This window comes from Hemicordylus capensis, chromosome 1 (genome assembly GCF_027244095.1).
Source record: "Hemicordylus capensis ecotype Gifberg chromosome 1, rHemCap1.1.pri, whole genome shotgun sequence".
Lineage (NCBI taxonomy): Eukaryota > Metazoa > Chordata > Lepidosauria > Squamata > Cordylidae > Hemicordylus > Hemicordylus capensis.
The window spans coordinates 339,293,765-339,312,563 of NC_069657.1; the positions used below are offsets into that span (position 1 = coordinate 339,293,765).

An 18,799-nucleotide genomic window follows, 5' to 3' on the forward strand; every position below is an offset into this window, starting at 1 on the left:
GCAGCTGCAAAGGATCCTGGATGATACTGATATCTAGACCCCTTTCCAATCTGATTTCCACTCAGGGTTTGGGACTGAAACTGCCTTGGTCACCCTGGTGGAGGACCTTTGCCAGGAACTAGACGGGGGGTGGGTGTGGTACATCCCCTGTTGGTTCTGCTAGACCTCTCAGTGGTGTTCAGTACCATCAACCACAGTATCCCTCTGGACCGCCTTTTGGGTATGGGGTTTGGGGTACTGCATTAGAATGTTTCCAGTAATCTCAAGTGGCAGTTCCAGAACATGGTACTGGGGGGACGTCTGCTTGATTCCTTGGCCACTGGCCTATGTGGTCCCACAAGGTTCAGTTTTGTTCTCCATGCTGTTTAATATTTACATGAAACTGCTAGGAAAGGTAATCAGGAAGTTTGGACTGAAGTGTCCATCAAATCAAATCTTTATTATTTTTTTATATATATATATATATATATATATATATATATATATATATATATATACACACACACACACACACACACACACACACACACACACACACACACACCACCTGACTCCAAAAACTCTAGGCGGTTCACAAAAGTGAACCATCAATGTCCAGCTTCATATACTTAATAGTAAGTGTCAATATGCAGATGCCACTAAATTCTACCTCTCTGTCACTAGATCTTAGTGAGGCAGTGGATGTACTGAACCACAGGTTGATGGTGGTGAAGGGCTGGCTGTGGGATAGCAAACTGAGGTTAAATCCGGTCAAGACAGAGGTGCTGTTAGTTAGTCGGAAAGCCAATTGGGATAGGGAGATTCAACCAACTCTGGATAGGGTTGTACTCTCCATGAAAGAGCAAGTGTTCAGCTTGGGGGTATGGCTGGACGTGGCTCTGCAGTAGCCCAGGGTGCCTTAGCACAGCTTCGGCTAGTGTGCCAGCTGTGTCCCTTTCTCGAGAAGGCAGATCTGGCCACAGTTACCAATACCTTAGTCACATCATGGCTGGATTACTGCAATATGTTTTATGTGAGGGACTGTCCTTGAAGAATATTCGGGAATTTCAGTGGGTGCAGAATGCAGTGGCTAGGGTTCTTTCTGGAACCTCTTGTTCAGAGCATATTATGCCTATTTTGAAAGAGCTGCACTGGCTACCAATTTCTGGATCCCATTCAAGGTGCTGGTTATCACCTTAAAACCCTTAATGGTTTGGGCCTTGGCTATCTGAAGGACGATGTGCTTCCAAGGGTTTCTGCTTCTCAAACAAGGTCAGAGGGAGGTTTGTTTTCCGTGCCAACACTGAGGGAGGGCTTTCTCTCTTGTTGACCCCAGGCTCTGGAATGCTCTCACAGGGGTGTCCATTCTGAAAGCTGTGGCTGCTTTTAAAGGACAATTAAAAACAATCTCTCTGCTCCTCTTTGTCTTTTTATGGCAATTTATGGTTTTTATTGTTTTTAATTGATTTTAATATTTTAATGTAATTTCTATGGAATTTTTATTGTATTAACTTCTATAAACTGCCCTGGGATGTGTCTTATGAAAGGCGGTATAACAAAAATAAATGGGCTTGGAGCTGAATGTGTGAGGTAGTGGGGGAAAGCAATACACCTCACTGCACAGTATGTTTGGGGGAAAAGGTGAATCAGCAACTCTTGTAGAGTGATGGTTGGCGGCAGTGTTCCCTCTAACCGGGATTCTCAGATGTTATTGACTAAACCCCCAATAATCCCCAGCCAAAAGCCATTGCAGCCAGGGATGCTTGGAACTGTAGTGAACAACAGCTGGGAATCCCTGTTAGCGGGAACACTGGTTGGCTGGTCAGTCAAGCAGGTAGATCAACTGAGGAAGGCTGGTACTACTGTACATAAACCAGCTCAATGTCAGACAGCATAGGTGAGGAAAGACCAGCAGGTCTAAGAAGACATTAATACAGAGAAAGGAAGAATAGTAACATTAAGCAAATGTTTTAATTCCTCAAGTTCTGCTCCTATATCATCTGTATTTAGAGACTCCGTTTCCAGTAAAGAAAAATATAAACCTATCTTGGAACAGAAAACCATATCTATAGCTTTTGCTGTTGAATGAGGTTTTATGATTTTTGAACAACTATTCCCACTGTATGGTCCAAGATAAACAGCTAATAATTTTCAAACTTCTACATGTTTTTTTTAAATTTAAGACTAATCATCCATTAACACACTAATACTGCTAGCCACCCTATTCTCAATTTTGCAATAACATTTTATGGCAGAAAAGTGAAATCACGTGTCTGGTTAGTAGCAACTTATTTATAGCAACAATTAATTTTGTTAACTCCTGAAGTTGTTTCCCATGAAGCAAATATAGCAGTTCTTATGGGTCTAATGATGTACATTTCCTCAGCTTTTTGACTGACACCCAATACATTTTCTTTAATGCAGAAGATGCAAGAACATTAGTTGTGAATAGTGGTTCGTTCATCACTGGTGCTATAATATAGACTATGACTAATGCATAGCTGACAACTCATTGTTCCATTATATAAGAGGTTTCCTATTAGATTAATGTTGACATGGTGGCATGCTTAATTCTGCCATCAAAACATAAAATAGCAATTCTTCACTACACACCTGCTTGAATTTTCACTTTGTTATACAAGTTCATTTGCTAGAAATATCTTTATTCACCATAACAGACGTCCGGTTTGGTGGTTATTATGGCATGCCATGTGTTCACACAATTTACCTTCTACATTCTCAGGATTCCCAATCAGCAGCAGATTTTGATAACCCTGCACTCTCTAAAGCAGAGCTGTACAACTTTGGCCCCCCAGCTGCTAGACTGCAATTCTCATCATCCTCAGCCAAAATGGCCAATAGTAAGGGATGATGGATGTTTCAATCCAAAATTCTGCAAGGAGGCCAACGTTGTACAGTCCTACTCTAAAGTTTCCTTTTACAGTAGAAAGAGTGGAAATATTAAGCATATGGAGGAGCATCAAGATCAGCAATGAATGCTACAGCATAGGACAGAAACACAAAGGGACAGTTACTGTAACTGATGGTCTCTACATGACAGCTTGAGTATGTACTGAAAAGCATATAAGCAGTTGCCCTGTCGAGAATAAGAATGTGCACAGACTTATTCCTGGTTTTCAGAACAAGGATCTACACTTAACTGAACAGTCAGCTTGTAAGAGATACAAACCTAATCCATTTCATTTATTTTTCTGTGTAAACCACATTGGGAACTTCTGTTGAAAAGCGTATGTAAGTATTTGTTGTAGTATATAAATATTTGTCCTAGTAATTTGCACAAAGCATAATAAAGAATTTTGATGGCCATTTTAATATAACTCATGCTTTTAGTGTAATGAGAAACCACCCTACCAAATATGGATTAGGGCTTCCTAATCCACAATAGCTTGTACTGAATATATAAGAGTTTCTAGAACTTCCCAACCCAGAAGGGAAGAGGTACAAGCTTCTAGGTATGTTGAACATCAATTCAGGACTTGCATCAGCAGAAGTGTACAGTCATCCCTTGCCAACCACGGTTTTGAGTATTTGTGACTGGAAAATTGTGACCAGTCTTGCCAACCATGACTCGAGTATCCCCAGTTTGGAGGATTTTTTTTTTTAGTGGTTTTGGGTCCCGCCCTGACATTTTTGGGGATTCAAGTGTTTAATCCACTCTTGCTGACCCTGCCAACTCCTTGTGATGTAAAGCGACTTTGAGTGGTTTTTTGTGGTTCAAAAATGCCTTCGAGTGATTTTGGGGAGTTCAAAATTCCCCAGAGCTTCAATTTGCTCACTACTCTTGCTTATTCATGGTGATTTTAAAGGATTCCAGGTGACGTTTGGCAATTTTTTGGCATTTTTTCTTTGCGCCCCCCCCCCCAGTCTTTTTCTGACTGCAGTTCCCCTAATCTCGTTTCCTATTGATTTCAATTGCTTGCCAATCAACAATTTGCCAACGGCAAGGTTTTGCCAGAATGGAACCCTCGTGGTTGGCGAGGGATGACTGTAAACAAGTTTGCGCTATCCTCTGCATAAGAAGTTGTAAACAGCACATTTCCATTCCTTTTCAGTGTCTTTTCCACTGTAGAAAATATCAATGGAAAGCAGAATAAAAATTTGCAGATATCTTTTTGTATGAAAGAGCTAAACATCATACTTAGTTCATTTACCACTTGCTAGAGAAGTCTGAGGAAGGAATGCAACCAGAATCAGAATCAATACGGACTAATTTTTGAAAGTCTCAAGGTGAACTGCAGGAAGATTAACATACAGCTCAGAGTATTGTGATGTGGCCCGTTTTACTATCTTTTTTAGGAATTCAGAGCAGACTTTGAAAAGACAACTGTCATCCCACTGAGCACAAAAAGGCAGAATGTTTGCAACTTGCATTAAAAATACAAGGAAAAAGGCAAGAGATTGCTGATGTACTACCTCATGCTATGCCAAGAGTAATCTATTCAGGGACACTGGGAACCTAACTGGTGAGGCAATACAGGAAGGTTTGTCGGCTTGACTATCTAGATCAGCATGTAAAGCATAAAATAGAAGTTTTTTAAAATATATATATATACTACAAAATAATGCTGATTTGCTTTTACCTTTTGATATTTAATAATGCCCAAGGAATTCCTGTAGGAGTGTTAAAGGCTGGAAGCAACTTCTCTCCTAGTTCCACTGCTTTCTTTCGAAATATCTTATTTAAAAAAAGATAAGTGTCAGAAGATTATAAAAAACAAAGTTTTCTAATCAAGATATCAACTATAATATGAGTGGATATTAATCAAGAAATGATATTTAAAGATATCATTTCTTGATGAATATCAGCTCATTTCTTGATGAATATCACCACATTCCCAATTGTCCAGCCATGGTTTGGAGGATTGCTTACAGGTCACAGGCTCCTGTGCTCCCTCCCCACCCCACATGCTGGTGCACTCTTCCTTTCCTAGTTTGCTTAACCATAGGTCGTTGAGAGCAGAGATCAGTAAGCTATGGCTGAGCAAATCAGGAAAGACAAGAGGGAACTTGTGTCCACAAATAAATGCATGACCCTGCAGCACATTTCTGATCCTACATAGCATGACTTGAATGACTGCCAATGTGTCACTTGAACTGAACCGCAATCTTCAGCATATATTCCTCCTTCCAGAGAGCAATACTTTGATTTGCAAGCCATGCTTGAATTTTAGATGAGATTACGTATTTCAGAATCCAATACTTTTTTGGGTGATTTTTGCTCCATTAAAAAAAGAGAAAGAAAATGATATCCAATTCATTCTTCCTTTCCCCCCGCACAACATCAGACATGTCAACTAAATTACTTACATCTGAGTAGTCCCAGAAACAATTTGGTTGATGGGCAGGGTCTTGTCTGTGCTGCTGCCCACTTCCTAGCCCATTAGTGGAAAAGCAAAACCCCTGAAGGCGTGAGGGGCTAGGTGTATAGTGAATCTTAACCTTTAAGTATTACAGTAACTGACCAGCAGAAGTAAACACACTCAACATACAAAAAGTGTATGCATAAGATAAGATTAAAAAGTACAAAGCAATAAAAATATTAATACTAATAAGAGGGAGGGAAAACAACAACCTGACAAATAATTATACATTAACAATAACTTATGCAATCAAATAGATATCATGTCTTGATGAATTATACTAGCTATCAAGAAGAACCTGGCAACCTTTTATGATATCTTATATTGATCTGCAAGGAGATGATGCACATTAAATTCATACAAACGGCCTGTCCACAAGAATGGCACTATCAAGTAGTTTATAAAAAGAGGCACTCATGCCAAAAAGGACACCACTGTTCTGGCATTCAGGTTAACACTTTGGGACTGATGTTTCTTTGTTTAATGCTGGGACACGTGTTGAATATTTGGAAAAACTAGAACACTTTGGTAACATGAACTATGGTACTCCAGGACTTCCTGGCTGTTAGACAGACTCTGTGATACCTAAAGACACATTTTAAAAACATCCTCTGATATAGTTACATAACTTACATAAAGTGAAGAGGGGTAAAATCCCAGACAAGTTTTTCAAAATAAAATTTAACAAGATTAACAGGCATCTTTTGGGTACCATCATCATACATCAGACTGAATTCTTGCCTTTTGTTAAGAGAGCACTGGAGCTGGGTTTTCCATTTTGCAGATCAGAATTGTCAACTCCTTCGATACTTTCCTATAGGGATGCGCACAAGCTGTTCATGCAGGCATGAGCAGGGAGTAGTTCCCTTAAGAAGGTCTTTACCTGCTGCGCTGTGGTCCTACCATTTCCCCCAGACACAGTACTTGCTTGAGGAAAGGCCGCGTGCAGCTGTGGCAAGGTTCCCTGCAGGCCATGTGCAGCCTGCAGGGAACAGCACCACAGCTGTGTGTGGCCTTGCATGAGCAAGCAACGTGCCTGGAAAAGCGGCAGGAAAGCAGCAGAGCAGGTAAAGACCCCCTTACCTGCTTCTTAAGGGAACCACTCCCCACCCTGAACTGGTTTGGGGGTGGGCACCCGAGCCAGTTTGGGGCTTCCAAAGGAGATGCCGAACTGGCTCGTGCATATCCCTACTTTCCTGTTCCCACAGCCCAAGGCTTAAAAATGGTATTCTCTTCTTCATTTTGAGGGCTGAATTGTATGTGCCCGAGAGATCTGAAATAGCTTTGCCTCCCCGTTAAGGCAAATAAAGTCCCTGTGCTACCAGCCAGGCTTTGTACTGTCATCACCCTGGTGTTCCTCCAACGGACTGTGGCCCCACCCTGCCAAGTGGCTAACTCTACTCTGAGACAGTTATCCAGTGAGTCAGTGGCCGTGTTGCTGTTTGAATGATGGGCCCGACTCCAGGAGTTTATCCATTGTACTATGCTGGCTTCATAGGTGATGGATTTCATGTTTTGTTGTGAAATTGACTTGGGAAGGTTTAAGCAATAAGAAAGTTATATTTGAAGCACCTGTTTTGTTTTCCTCAGATGCAGAGTTACAGTAACCTTTCAGAAAGTTACATACATTTAATTATCGCCAATGCCAGAAAATACAATATTGGTCCACCTGGCATTTTACTGGCTTATCTAGTCACCTAGTAGAAGTATGGACTTCAGCCTGTAATTCTGTAGTACAATTTTAGAGTTATGACTAAAGACCATATATAGTCTTACCTCTTCTCCAGAAAGATAGTATGCAGACAGTAGTCCACCAACAAAGCGAATGTTCACTTCAAAAACAGATATTTCAGTATTCTAGGGAAGAGAAATAAAATTTAAAAGGTTAGCTTTCAGCATGAGGTGGTTACATAAACAGTGGTATCTGATCCCTTCTAGAATTTCTAATGTACCCAGCTTGCAAAAATTTATATTTGAATCTTCTTTATATCTATATATTTACTTCTCCTAGGCGTACCCGTTGCTAATCCCATGTGTGGCAGCTCTCGCAAGAGAGCTGCAGATTAGCAGTGGCGGGCCCAGCCACCAGGATGAGCAGGCGGCGGTGGGCCCGGCAGGAGGAAACGGGCCAGCTTAAAAGCTGGCCAAAAACTGCAGGGGGAGGGGGGATTGGGCCGGTGGGCTGTCAGAGGCACAGAAGCTCTGTGCCCGGCCCAGCTAGTTTTACTCTAATTGTTATGGACAGTTGAATTATAGGTTTACAAAATTAATCAGAACAAGCTCTAGGCCAGGCTAAGGATTTACAGTAACATTTTGGTCAATTCTGAATGCCTGGGAGAGTTCCTGGAAGTTATAACAAGACAACTATCAACTTCCACTCCAAACTTGCTTCTCTGATGCCACCCCACTGATTAATGCCAATGAATATGAGCCCTATTCTCACACACTGTTCAACTCATGTGTAACTTGTGTACAATATACACACCCATACATACACAGTTAGTTATTCACAAGTTGTGCTGAAAACATGCATAGCAGTAGGCTTCCTAACTAGCCTTTGAGGGGATCTGTACTAATATTCACTTGGGTAAAGGAAATGCATGCACAGTCTCACACAAGCACATGTACATGTGTGCAGATACATGCAATATTTCTGAACAGGGGGCTATTAACAGCAGAATCTATTCTAAATATATCTCCTTTGATAGCTGTTAACATTCTTCCTTTCTCCTCCAATATTGTACACAAAAGTTACATTCTGACATTTCAGTGAGCCACCTCTTTTCTTTCTGCATCCACTTCTATGATCTCCTCCTGTACCTCTATCTTCCGCCAATTCAATAAGTACACTAAAATAATCTTTGCTACATCATCATGTGTTATAGAAATGTCAAGTAACAGCCCATTTTTGAAGGAGTATATTGAAATATAGCACAGATACAGGAATGAGCTGGAAGTTGTCATTTGTGGCAGCTCTACTTAGATAGTAAGGATGCAGACTTAAATCAACAATACTTGAGAACTGAGAGGTTTTTTTGTAACCAGGAGTCCATGTCACAAAAATCTACCAGTTATTTACTAATACTGTTGGGTTGGAGAAACTGCTGATATTCGGAGAGAACAGATACTCTTGTTGCAGACAATATGTGAGTAAAGCACACTATGAGGTTATTCACAAACACATGCAAAACTGGGTTAAGGGAGTCCAGCCCGGTTATGCATACATGTGTGAACAGCCAGTGCTTGTCTGGGCAGGCATCCAGGGGTGGCCGAATGATCATCTACGGAGAGATAAGTGCTTTTGTGCTTTGTCTCTGAAAACCAGGTAGCTCTTTATCACTGCTCATGAGAAAGTATTATTCCTTGAGGGTTTTACAAATATTCAGACTCCTGTGTGTGTTTGTTTCATTCAAGGATTTCATTTTAAAAAGGGTACTGAGTGTGTCAGAGCTCCCAATTATGCTTTTATCAGAGTTAGGCCAGGAAGATGTTAATTTTCTAGTACTGACTTTTTTATTGCAGAAGTTCACAGCGGCAAAAGGTCATGTATTACAGCCAGTATAGCTTAGCTGCTTTATAAAATATTAGATGAAGATTATGAAGAAAGGTCAGACTTCCAGGAAAGTACAATATGATGGCCATACTTACAGGACTAGGAGATCAGTAATTTGAATTAGTGAATGTAGACGATGGAGCTCTGTGCTAAAGTTTACTTTTTATAAGCTTTTCTCTCATCACATTTTTAATTGGAAGTATTGTTACACATGTAACACACTTATTTCATCTTTTGCCTCCAATACTGGGAAATGTTTAAAGGAGGCTATCAAAATGACAACAAAGTTTTTGAAATGCAGCTTTTAAAATCTAAAACAATTACTAGCATCAGTGGCCAAAAGCAATAAGAGACCAGAGAGACTCTTCAAAGGTTGTTGAAATAAAGAGGTTTAATTGGTGATGGAATGCTATCAGTGAAGAAGCCAAATGAACCATCATGGCAGGAGAATTTCATCTGCCTGGGTGCCCCCAGAGCTCTCTCATGTGTTACCTCCAGCCTTGCTTCAGCAAGTGGTGGTACATACATGAAGTCCTAACTAGATGAATGGAGGAAATGGGTAGCTGCATATGGAGAAGGAGAGGTGGTCCTTTAGGTCATATAGTTTCTGTGCCTCTTTCTAGAATATGGGGTCACAGATGTAGAGTTACTTTAAGAACATAAGAACAGCCCTGCTGGATCAGGCTCAAAGCCTATCTAGTCCATTATCCTGTTTCACACAGTGGCCCACCAGATGCCTCTGGGAAGCCCACAGGCAAGAGCTGAGGGCATGCTCTCTCTCTTGCTCCCCTACAACTGGTACTGAGCGGCATCGCACAACTGAGGCTGGAGATGGCCTATGGCCACCACACTAGTAGCCATTGATAAGACCTGTCCTCCATGCATTTGTCTAAGCCCTTTTTAAAGCCATCCAAATTAGTGGCCATCACCACATCCTGTGGCAGAGAATTCCATAGATTAATTATGCACTATGTGGAAAAATACTTCCTCTTTTTGGCCCTAAATTTCCTGACCTTCAGTTTCAAGGGATGTCTCCTGGTTCAAGTGTTGTGAAAGAGTGAAAAATTTCTCTGTCCACTCTCTCTGATTGATTTGATTGATTAAGTGCCGTCAAGTCAGTGTCGACTCTTAGCGACCACATAGACAAATTCTCTCCAGGATGGTCTGTCTTCAGGTTGGCTTTTAAGGTCTCTCAGTGGTGCATTCATTGCTGTCATAATCAAGTCCATCCACCTTGCTGCTGGTTGTCCTCTTCTCTTTCCTTCAACTTTTCCCAGCATCATGGACTTCTCAAGGGAGCTGTGTCTTCATATAATGTGTCCAAAGTATGATAATTTGAGCCTGGTCATTTGTGCCTCGAGTGAAAATTCTGGATTGATTTGTTCTATGATCCATTTTGTTTGTTTTCCTGGCTGTCCATAGTATCCTCAAAAGTATTCTCCAGCACCAAAGTTCAAAAGCATCAATACTTTTTCTATCTTGGTTCTTCAAAGTCCAGCTTTCACATCCATAGGGTGTCACAGGAAAAACCGTTGTCCGAATGATTCTAATCTTTGTAGGTGTAGACACGTCACGGCATCTAAATATCCTTTCCAGGGCCTTCATTGCAACCCTACCAAGCGCTAGTCTGCAGTGTATTTCTTGACTGCTGGATCCTTTACTGTTGATAGTCGATCCTAAAAAGCAGAAGCTATTAACCACTTCAATGTCTTCATTATCAATTCTGAGGCTGGTTGCAGTACCTGTTATTAGTTTAGTCTTCTTTACATTTAATTGTAGTCCCATTTTTTCACTGTGCTCCTTGACTTTCATGACTGGAGCTTGCAGATTATCCACATTCTCAGCTATCAAAATGGTGTCATCAGCGTAGCACAGGTTATTGATGTTTCCTCCAACTTTAAAACCATGCTCCTCTTCATCCAAACCAGCTTCTCTCAGTATATGTTCAGCATATAAGTTGAATAAAGAAGGAGAAAGTATACAGCCTTGACTTACACCTTTGTCAATCTGGAACCAGTCTGTTTCACCATGTTCCATCTGGACTGCGGCTTCCTGTCCTGTGTATAGGTTTCTCATGAGATCAAGGAGATGTTCTGGGATGCCCATTTTCCAAAGGATATTCCACAACTTGACATGGTTGACACAATCGAAGGCTTTTCTGTAGTCAATAAAGCACATATTGACTTTCTGGTATTCTTTGGCTTTCTCAGTTTTCCAGCATGCATCAGCAATTATGTCTCTTGTTCCTTGGCCTTTTCTGAAACCAGCGTGAACATCCGGCATTTCCTTTCCCACGTCGGGCTCTGATCTGCACTGGATGATCCTGAGCATTATTTTGCCAACATGTGAAGTTAAGGATATTATGCAATGGTTTGCACAGTCTGTTAAGTCTCCTTTCTTTGGTATGGGTATGTAGACTAACCTCTTCCAATCTGTTGGCCACTGTGTCGTTCTCCAAATTTGCTGGCATAGTTTGGTTAGAGGCTTGACTGATTCTTCTTCTGTTGCCTGCCATTTTTCTATAGCTATTCCATCAATTCCTGTAGCCTTCCAACTTGGTAATGTCTGGATTGCTGATCTAACTTCATCTTCCAGTATTAGAGGTTCTTGCAAGTAGGGAATATCTTCTAGAGTATCTTGGATGTTGACATCCTTGCTGTACAGATTTTCAGTATACTCTGATCTTCTCTGAATCCGTTACTATCTGTCCTTTGGCATCCTTTAACATACCAATTCAAGGTTGGAACCGCCTTCTAAGTTCAGAGATCTTTTGGAGAATTTTCCTTGTTTTTTCATGTCTATTTCCACCCTCAAGGTCTTTACAGATGTCATTGTAGTACTGCTCCTTGTCTCTTCTAACAGTTTTCTGAAATTCCCTATTAAGTTCCTTCCTGAGGTCTCTATCTTACTTGACTTTGGCTTCTCTCCTCTTCTTGGCAATTTCCACCGTCTGTTTTGACATCCATTTTGCTTTCCTCTGTTTATTGGTCTTTGGCAGTCTCGTTTCACATTCGTCCTTAACAACTTCTTTTATTTCATTTCACAGTTTCTCTGGTTCCCTATCAATGAGGTTCAGAACTTACAAGCGATTCCTGATGTTATCTTTGGAAATGGTGGGTACATTCACAAGATCATATCGTGGAAACTGGATAGCTTTGTTTTTCCGCTTTAGCTTGACTTGGAACTTGCACATGAGCAGTTCGTGATCTGTTCCACAATCAGACCCCGGCCACGTCTGCTGTTATAACTGAGTTCTTCCACCTCCTTGCACCAATAATGTAATCAATTTGATTTCCGTGTCGTTCATGTGTATAGGCGCCACTTTGGTTGTTTGAAGGATGTATTAGCAATGAAGAGATCAATACATTGGCAGAAAGTAATAAGTTGTTCTCCTGCTTCATTTCTGTTTCCTAGGCCATTCAGTCCGACTGTTTTTTCCTCCTTACCATTTCCAACTTTGACATTCCAGTCTCCAACCACCAGCATCACATCTTGCCTAAATATTCTGTCAATTTCAGACTGAACTTGAGCATAACACTCATCAACTTCCTCTTCTTCTGCATCAGTCGATGGGGCATTGTCTTGGAAAACTGTCATATTAAAGGGTTGTCCATGAAATCGAATTGATATTAGACGGCCACTGACTGCATTGTACCTAAGGACTGTCATTGCTATATCCTTCCTGACTATGAAAGCAACACTGTTCTTTCTGTTTTTCGTGTCCAGAGTAGTAAATGATATGATTTCTGACTGAAAGTGTTCAACTCCAGTCCATTTTAACTCGCTGATGCCCAAGATGTCAATCTGTAGTCGATTCATTTCATCATTCACTGTGTCAGGCTTTCCCATATTCATGCTTCTTACGTTTCACGTTCCCATTGTAATTCTGTCTTGGTAGCTTCGGATTTTCTTTTTCCACAGGGCAACATCAGCTGCTAGACATCCAAAAGGCTTTAGCCTAACTGTGTCAAACACCCTTGGTACTCTGAGAGATCCTCAGCTCTTCCTCATTAGCGTATTGAATATCATCCAACCTGAGAGGCCTGTCATTGGCACTACATAGAATGATTGTCAATCTTGTCTATCCACATGATTGTCTTGGTAAAATACAGGAATGGTTTACCATTGCCTTCTCCTGTGCAGTATGAAATGATGCCTTTGTCACTGTCCCTAAAGTGACTGTCCTTATATAGCTGCTGCCCAACAAAGGTGCCTGCTTGCTTTAGCTGAGCAGCTGGGATGATCTTTGTGCCTTGGGTGGTGACCCTACTGGGAGTATATCTCCTGGTGTACTCCACTCATCCCTCCCAGGAGCACACACCCTGCCACAATGAGGCAACACAGTAGGGCTTGTGGGGGTGGGGGCACTCCCTCTACTCCATGCATAATTTTGTACATCTAAATCATGTCTCCCTTTAGTTGTCTCTTTTCCAAACTAAAGAGTTAGGGTTAGCCTTGCCTCATACTTTGGTATACAGTGATGTACAGAGATGTACAGTTATATCTTGTACTATTAAAATGCCCTAGTGAGAACTCATTCTGATAGTACAGTTGGTACAATTGTCAAATACATTTCAATTGGCCTTTGGAAGAAAAAAAGAGACTGACAGACTCAAATGGGGACTTAATCCCCCCCCCCCCGCTTTTTTCTGGAAAACACTGATAATACATTTCTCAAATTGACTGATAGCAGAATAATACAAGGTTCAATACAGAAAACTGGAAGTACACACTTTAAACAACCCAGTATTCTCTCCAAAAAGGCAAGTTCTGCTTTAGACCAAGAATATTGGCAGGACATACAACTAAAGCTTGCTTTACACTCAACCATTAGTTAAAAAGTTATGAATACCTAATTAAATGCCATTAAACTTTACTTTTCCCAAAAGTACAAGGGCTACATGGAAGAGTGTTAGAGATGCAACCTTTGATAAATCTAATTATTTAAACAACATATTAAAAAGCACTCTTTATTTAATCAGGTAACTGACTAAAAGTGTCTAAGAAAGCAGATGAAAAGTATCCTAAGAGGTATTCCTTCTTCTGTGAAAGAGAAGGGGGAATGCCGCAAAGGTAATGCCTGCCAAGAAGTATGTACATCCAAAAATAAAGATGACATGCTTATTTCTCCAATGCAAGTGCAACCAACCAACCCAAAACCTCCCTGTTGCTACTGTAATTTTTTTTACCTGTCTGAATTTACACATCAGCTTCAAATCTTAAAATCACAGTAGAAAAACTTTTACAGGTGAAACTCAGAAAATTAGAATATCGTGCAAAAGTCCATTAATTTCAGTAATGCAAATTAAAAGGTGAAACTGATATATGAGACAGACGCATTACATGCAAAGCGAGAGAAGTCAAGCCTTAATTTGTTATAATTGTGATGATCATGGCGTACAGCTCATGAAAAACCCAAATCCAAAATCTCAGAAAATCAGAATATTACATGGAACCAAGAAGACAAGGATTGAAGAATAGAACAATATCGGACCTCTGAAAAGTATACAGTGTACTGTGCTCGATTGGCCAGCAAACTCGCCTGACCTGAACCCCATAGAGAATCTATGGGGCATTGCCAAGAGAAGGATGAGAGACATGAGACCAAACAATGCAGAATTGCTGAAGGCCGCTAATGAAGCATCCTGGTCTTCCATAACACCTCATCAGTGCCACAGGCTGATAGCATCCATGCCACGCCGCATTGAGGCAGTAATTGCTGCAAAAGGGGCCCAAACCAAGTACTGAATACATATGCATGCTTATACTTTTCAGAGGTCCGATATTGTTCTATTCTTCAATCCTTGTCTTCTTGGTTCCATGTAATATTCTAATTTTCTGAGATTGTGGATTTGGGGTTTTCATGAGCTGTACGCCATGATCATCACAATTATAACAAATTAAGGCTTGACTTATCTCGCTTTGCATGTAATGCGTCTGTCTCATATATCAGTTTCACCTTTTAATTTGCATTACTGAAATTAATGGACTTTTGCATGATATTCTAATTTTCCGAGTTTCACCTGTATATTCAGAAGTAGCATTATAACAAAAATTTAGAATAGCAGGATCAATTTGTCTTTTTAAAAGTACGATTCCTCTGGCTTTATGCCAGTTAAAATTTTAAATAAAAGGAGGTGTGCATGCTAATGAAGTGAGCTCTGGGGATCCTCAAGGACAGGAATGTCGTTTAACAGAGAGGTTAATCTAGCAAACTGACAAACCTGTATCCCTACCATCACTGAGCCCCTGGTGGCGCAGTGGTAAAACTGCCGCCCTGTAACCAGAAGGTTACAAGTTTGATCCTGACCAGGGGCTCAAGGTTGACTCAGCCTTCCATCCTTCCGAGGTCGGTAAAATGAGTACCCAGAATGTTGGGGGCAATATGCTAAATCATTGTAAACCGCTTAGAGAGCTCCGGCTATAGAGCGGTATATAAATGTAAGTGCTATCACCACCACTCTATGGTATTTATTATCCTAGAACAGATCTGTGGACAATGGTCCTATATGTATCTGTGGTACAAGCCTAACATTATGGACATTTCTACTACATGTCCCCAGAAAAGAAATATCCCTCACTGGATTCATGATGGCCTACTTTTCTAAAAAGCAACAAATTATATTTGGTAATATTTAATAGTATGCTTCATGTGTTACATTTAACTTAGTGGCAGACAGAAGCCAAATGTCACATACAATTAAAGTTGCCTCTATTGGATGGAAGGTGTACCGTTTCATTTTTTAATAGGAAGTTACCATTTGGAGAAAATAAATGGGATGCTGTACAAGAGTGCATCTGTTCCTTTATCAGGGGTGTGCAAGCTGGCTCAGTTCAAGCTGGGCTCGATGTCAAACTGAGCCAGTTCAGAGCTCTACTGGTAAAGGGGAATCTGGTGAGGATTGCCCTTTACCAGTAAAGGTGTGGGGGGCCTCACTAAACCTAGAGGGACCAGGAGGGGAGTAACATTACTTATAAGTGCAGGCTGCGGTGGTGGCCCCCCCATACCCACCAGTCTCCCTCAGAGTAGCCAGGGCTGCCGGCGGCTTGGTTCGGGCCTCTGCACATGCATGGGGGCCATTTTAGTGGCCCTGGCTACTCTGGGGGAGGCCGGCAGGTATGAGGGGGTGCTGCTGCTGCAGCCTGCACTTGTAAATACTAAATTACTCCCCTCCCAGCCCCCTCTAGGTTTAGGGAAGCCCCCACACCTTTACTGGTAAAGGGCAATCCTCACCGGATTCTCCTTTACTGGTAGAGCTCCAAGCCAGTTCGGAAGTGGAACTAGACCAGGTCTGGTTTGACCGGTACAAAAACCAAACTAACATGGCCGGTTTTGTGTACATCCCTATCCTCTATCATGCATTCATAAACATTGATTAGATTCATCATCAGCCATCTGAGAATTCTTTTAAATTTTAGCCCAAAACAAATCTCAGATTCACTGAAGTTAGCAGTTGTACAAACTACAGCCCTTTTAGAGTACATTATACAATTCACTGAGGCATGTGGAACAAATGAAGCAAGAGATTGTGTTCAGTGTAGATTTGAAAGCTTGATCTGTAATAGGATAGTTATCCTTAAGCTCACTGTGGCAAGCTAGCATCACCCTGGAAAGCATGTGGATCAGAGAGTTTTGAAGAGCTGATGAAGGAGGTTTTGCTTCACTTCCAAGATGCTAGTCTCCATAAGACAAGAGATGGACAGGCGGGGGGGGGGGGGAGGAAGGGAGAGAAAAGGGATATACTGAAGCAGGTGTCTGATTTCCTTACAAGCAGATCATTAAAATGAATAGAGCGAGAAATCAAAGACAAGAGGAGATAGATGAGATGAGACACTTAAACATATTCTCCCTTCACTCTGGCAAGTTTGAGCAATACCGTTTAGCATGTATATCAGAGAATGAAGTATATAGCTAATACAGTTGTAAATCAGTATGCTATATAAAGATGGAAAAACAACAAAGCACAGGATTCATGGATTTCAACACCAATCGCAGTCTGAACCACAAATGTATTTCACCAACAACATACATTTAAAAAGGCAATTCATGGAACTCTGATGCAAGGGTTGGAGAAGAAGCACACATCAACTTGACAGGCTGCTGTCCCTTCCAATAGCTGTGCAGTGAAAGATGCACTCATGCATGGATTTATGAAGGAGCAGAACAAGACTTTTTTTTAAGCTGCTGTACCACTCCTGGCATTTGCCCAGTCAGGCTTGCACTTACGGTGTACAAGCAAATCAATCACGTGAATGGTGTTGGACACTAATGGACTGCGCATAATTTCCCTGCCACTGCTGTGTGATTGATATAAACATGTGTGGAACACAGAATTCTTAATTAAACTGACTCATCTTTGGAACACTTAATTCAATGGTAACAGTAACCTATAGTTATTTGCACTTGTGCAAAAACTGACATAACTGTGCATAATCTATCTATCCATCCATCCATCCATCCATCCATCCATCTATCCTCTATAATAATTACCTTGAGTGTGATCCCGTGTCCTTTGGTGGCCCGTGTCTTTCACAGCCGTTCTGGGCATGTGCGGAGCGCATGCCCAGAACGTGCGTGAAAGATACGGCCGCCCAGACACGGGCGGCCATGTTGGGGAAGAGGCGGCAGTGGCGGAAGAGCCCTGCCGTGTAAAATAACATCGGGGGACGGGAGGAGCAGAAGAGGGGAACGGGGAGGGAAGAAACAGCAGCGGCGGAAGAGCCCTGCCTTTGCAATTAATGTCGGGGGGCGGGAGGAGGAGAAGAGGGGAACGGGGAGGGGAGATGGCAGCGGAGGAAGGAGAAGCAGGATGGAAGAGATGGCGTCGGCGGGTCCACCCCTGCCGAAAAAGCAGCCATGGGCACCGGGAGGAGGAGAACCGCAGACCGGGGAGGGCAGCAGAAGCGGAGACCAAGAAGAGCAGAGGCAGCCGCTTAAAAAGGACAGGACAGGTGAAAGCAGTCCGAATGGCCAAGCACCAAAATGTAAAAAAAACCCCACTAAAAACTAAGACCCAAGTATGCACTAATCACAATACCCCCCGCCCGCCCAAACAAACCAAACAAAGCTCCATTCAAACATGTGAAAAGCACACACAGTGCCACAAACAAAAGTACCGGCCATGTCCAACGTCCCCCACCAGCCCATCCGCCCAAGAGCCAAAGGAGCAAAACACACACAAACAAAAACAACCTGCGACTACAGCCGCCATTCCCTCCCCCTCTCCCCGGTCGCCATTCCCTCCCCCTCTCCTCGGAAGAAATGATGCAGCTTGCGTGCTATCAGGAAAGTAAGCGGGTGGCGGATGGTTTGTTTTTTGTTTTGTTATGGATGATCCGGCCGCCGTTTAGCTTGCTGCAAGTTTTTTAGTAAAACTGCTCAAGTGGTGGTACCGGGGAGGGAAATGGGGGGTGGGGGCAGAAGGGTCAAGTTAATGGGTGGGTGAGCGAGCAAACGAGCGAGCTGAGAGGGGCAGTTGCGGGGGCAAACTACTTCTTTTAGGGGGTGTTTATGGTTTCTCTGCCCCCCACACCAGCCGTCCTTCCCTTTTATAACTAAGTGTGCAAAGAATATTTCCCCGGATAGCAATAGCAGATGTGCACTGCAGGCTCTTGGATCAGAATGTTCCCCTCAAATTCAGTTCCATCGATTCAGCAACAGTGTAAGCAGAAAACAATTCTTGCAAAGGACTTTTCCCCCCTTTAAACACGCCCATTTAGCAGCGCCCCGCCCTCCAACCTGTGTCCATGCCTCTTCTGTAAAGTGTAACGTGTATTAAGTAATATTATTAACTTTTAAAGTGTTTATGGGCAAGTACAGAATGCCTATCTTCACTACTGAGCACTGCTGCACCCTGTTCCCACATGAATAGGAGTAGGCTTCCTT

General features: G+C 42.0%; 1 protein-coding gene across 1 annotated transcript in view; it reads right to left on the reverse strand.

Moving 5' to 3' along the window:
• Positions 1-18,799, reverse strand: part of MAN1A1 (mannosidase alpha class 1A member 1) — a 109,531-nt gene that overhangs the window by 38,522 nt on the left and 52,210 nt on the right. The window contains exons 4-5 of the mRNA XM_053283003.1: positions 7,137-7,217; positions 4,581-4,675 (exon numbers count right to left, since the gene is read on the reverse strand). Of these exons, the coding sequence (XP_053138978.1) occupies positions 4,581-4,675; positions 7,137-7,217 (176 nt within the window). The remainder of the gene's footprint in view (positions 1-4,580; positions 4,676-7,136; positions 7,218-18,799) is intronic.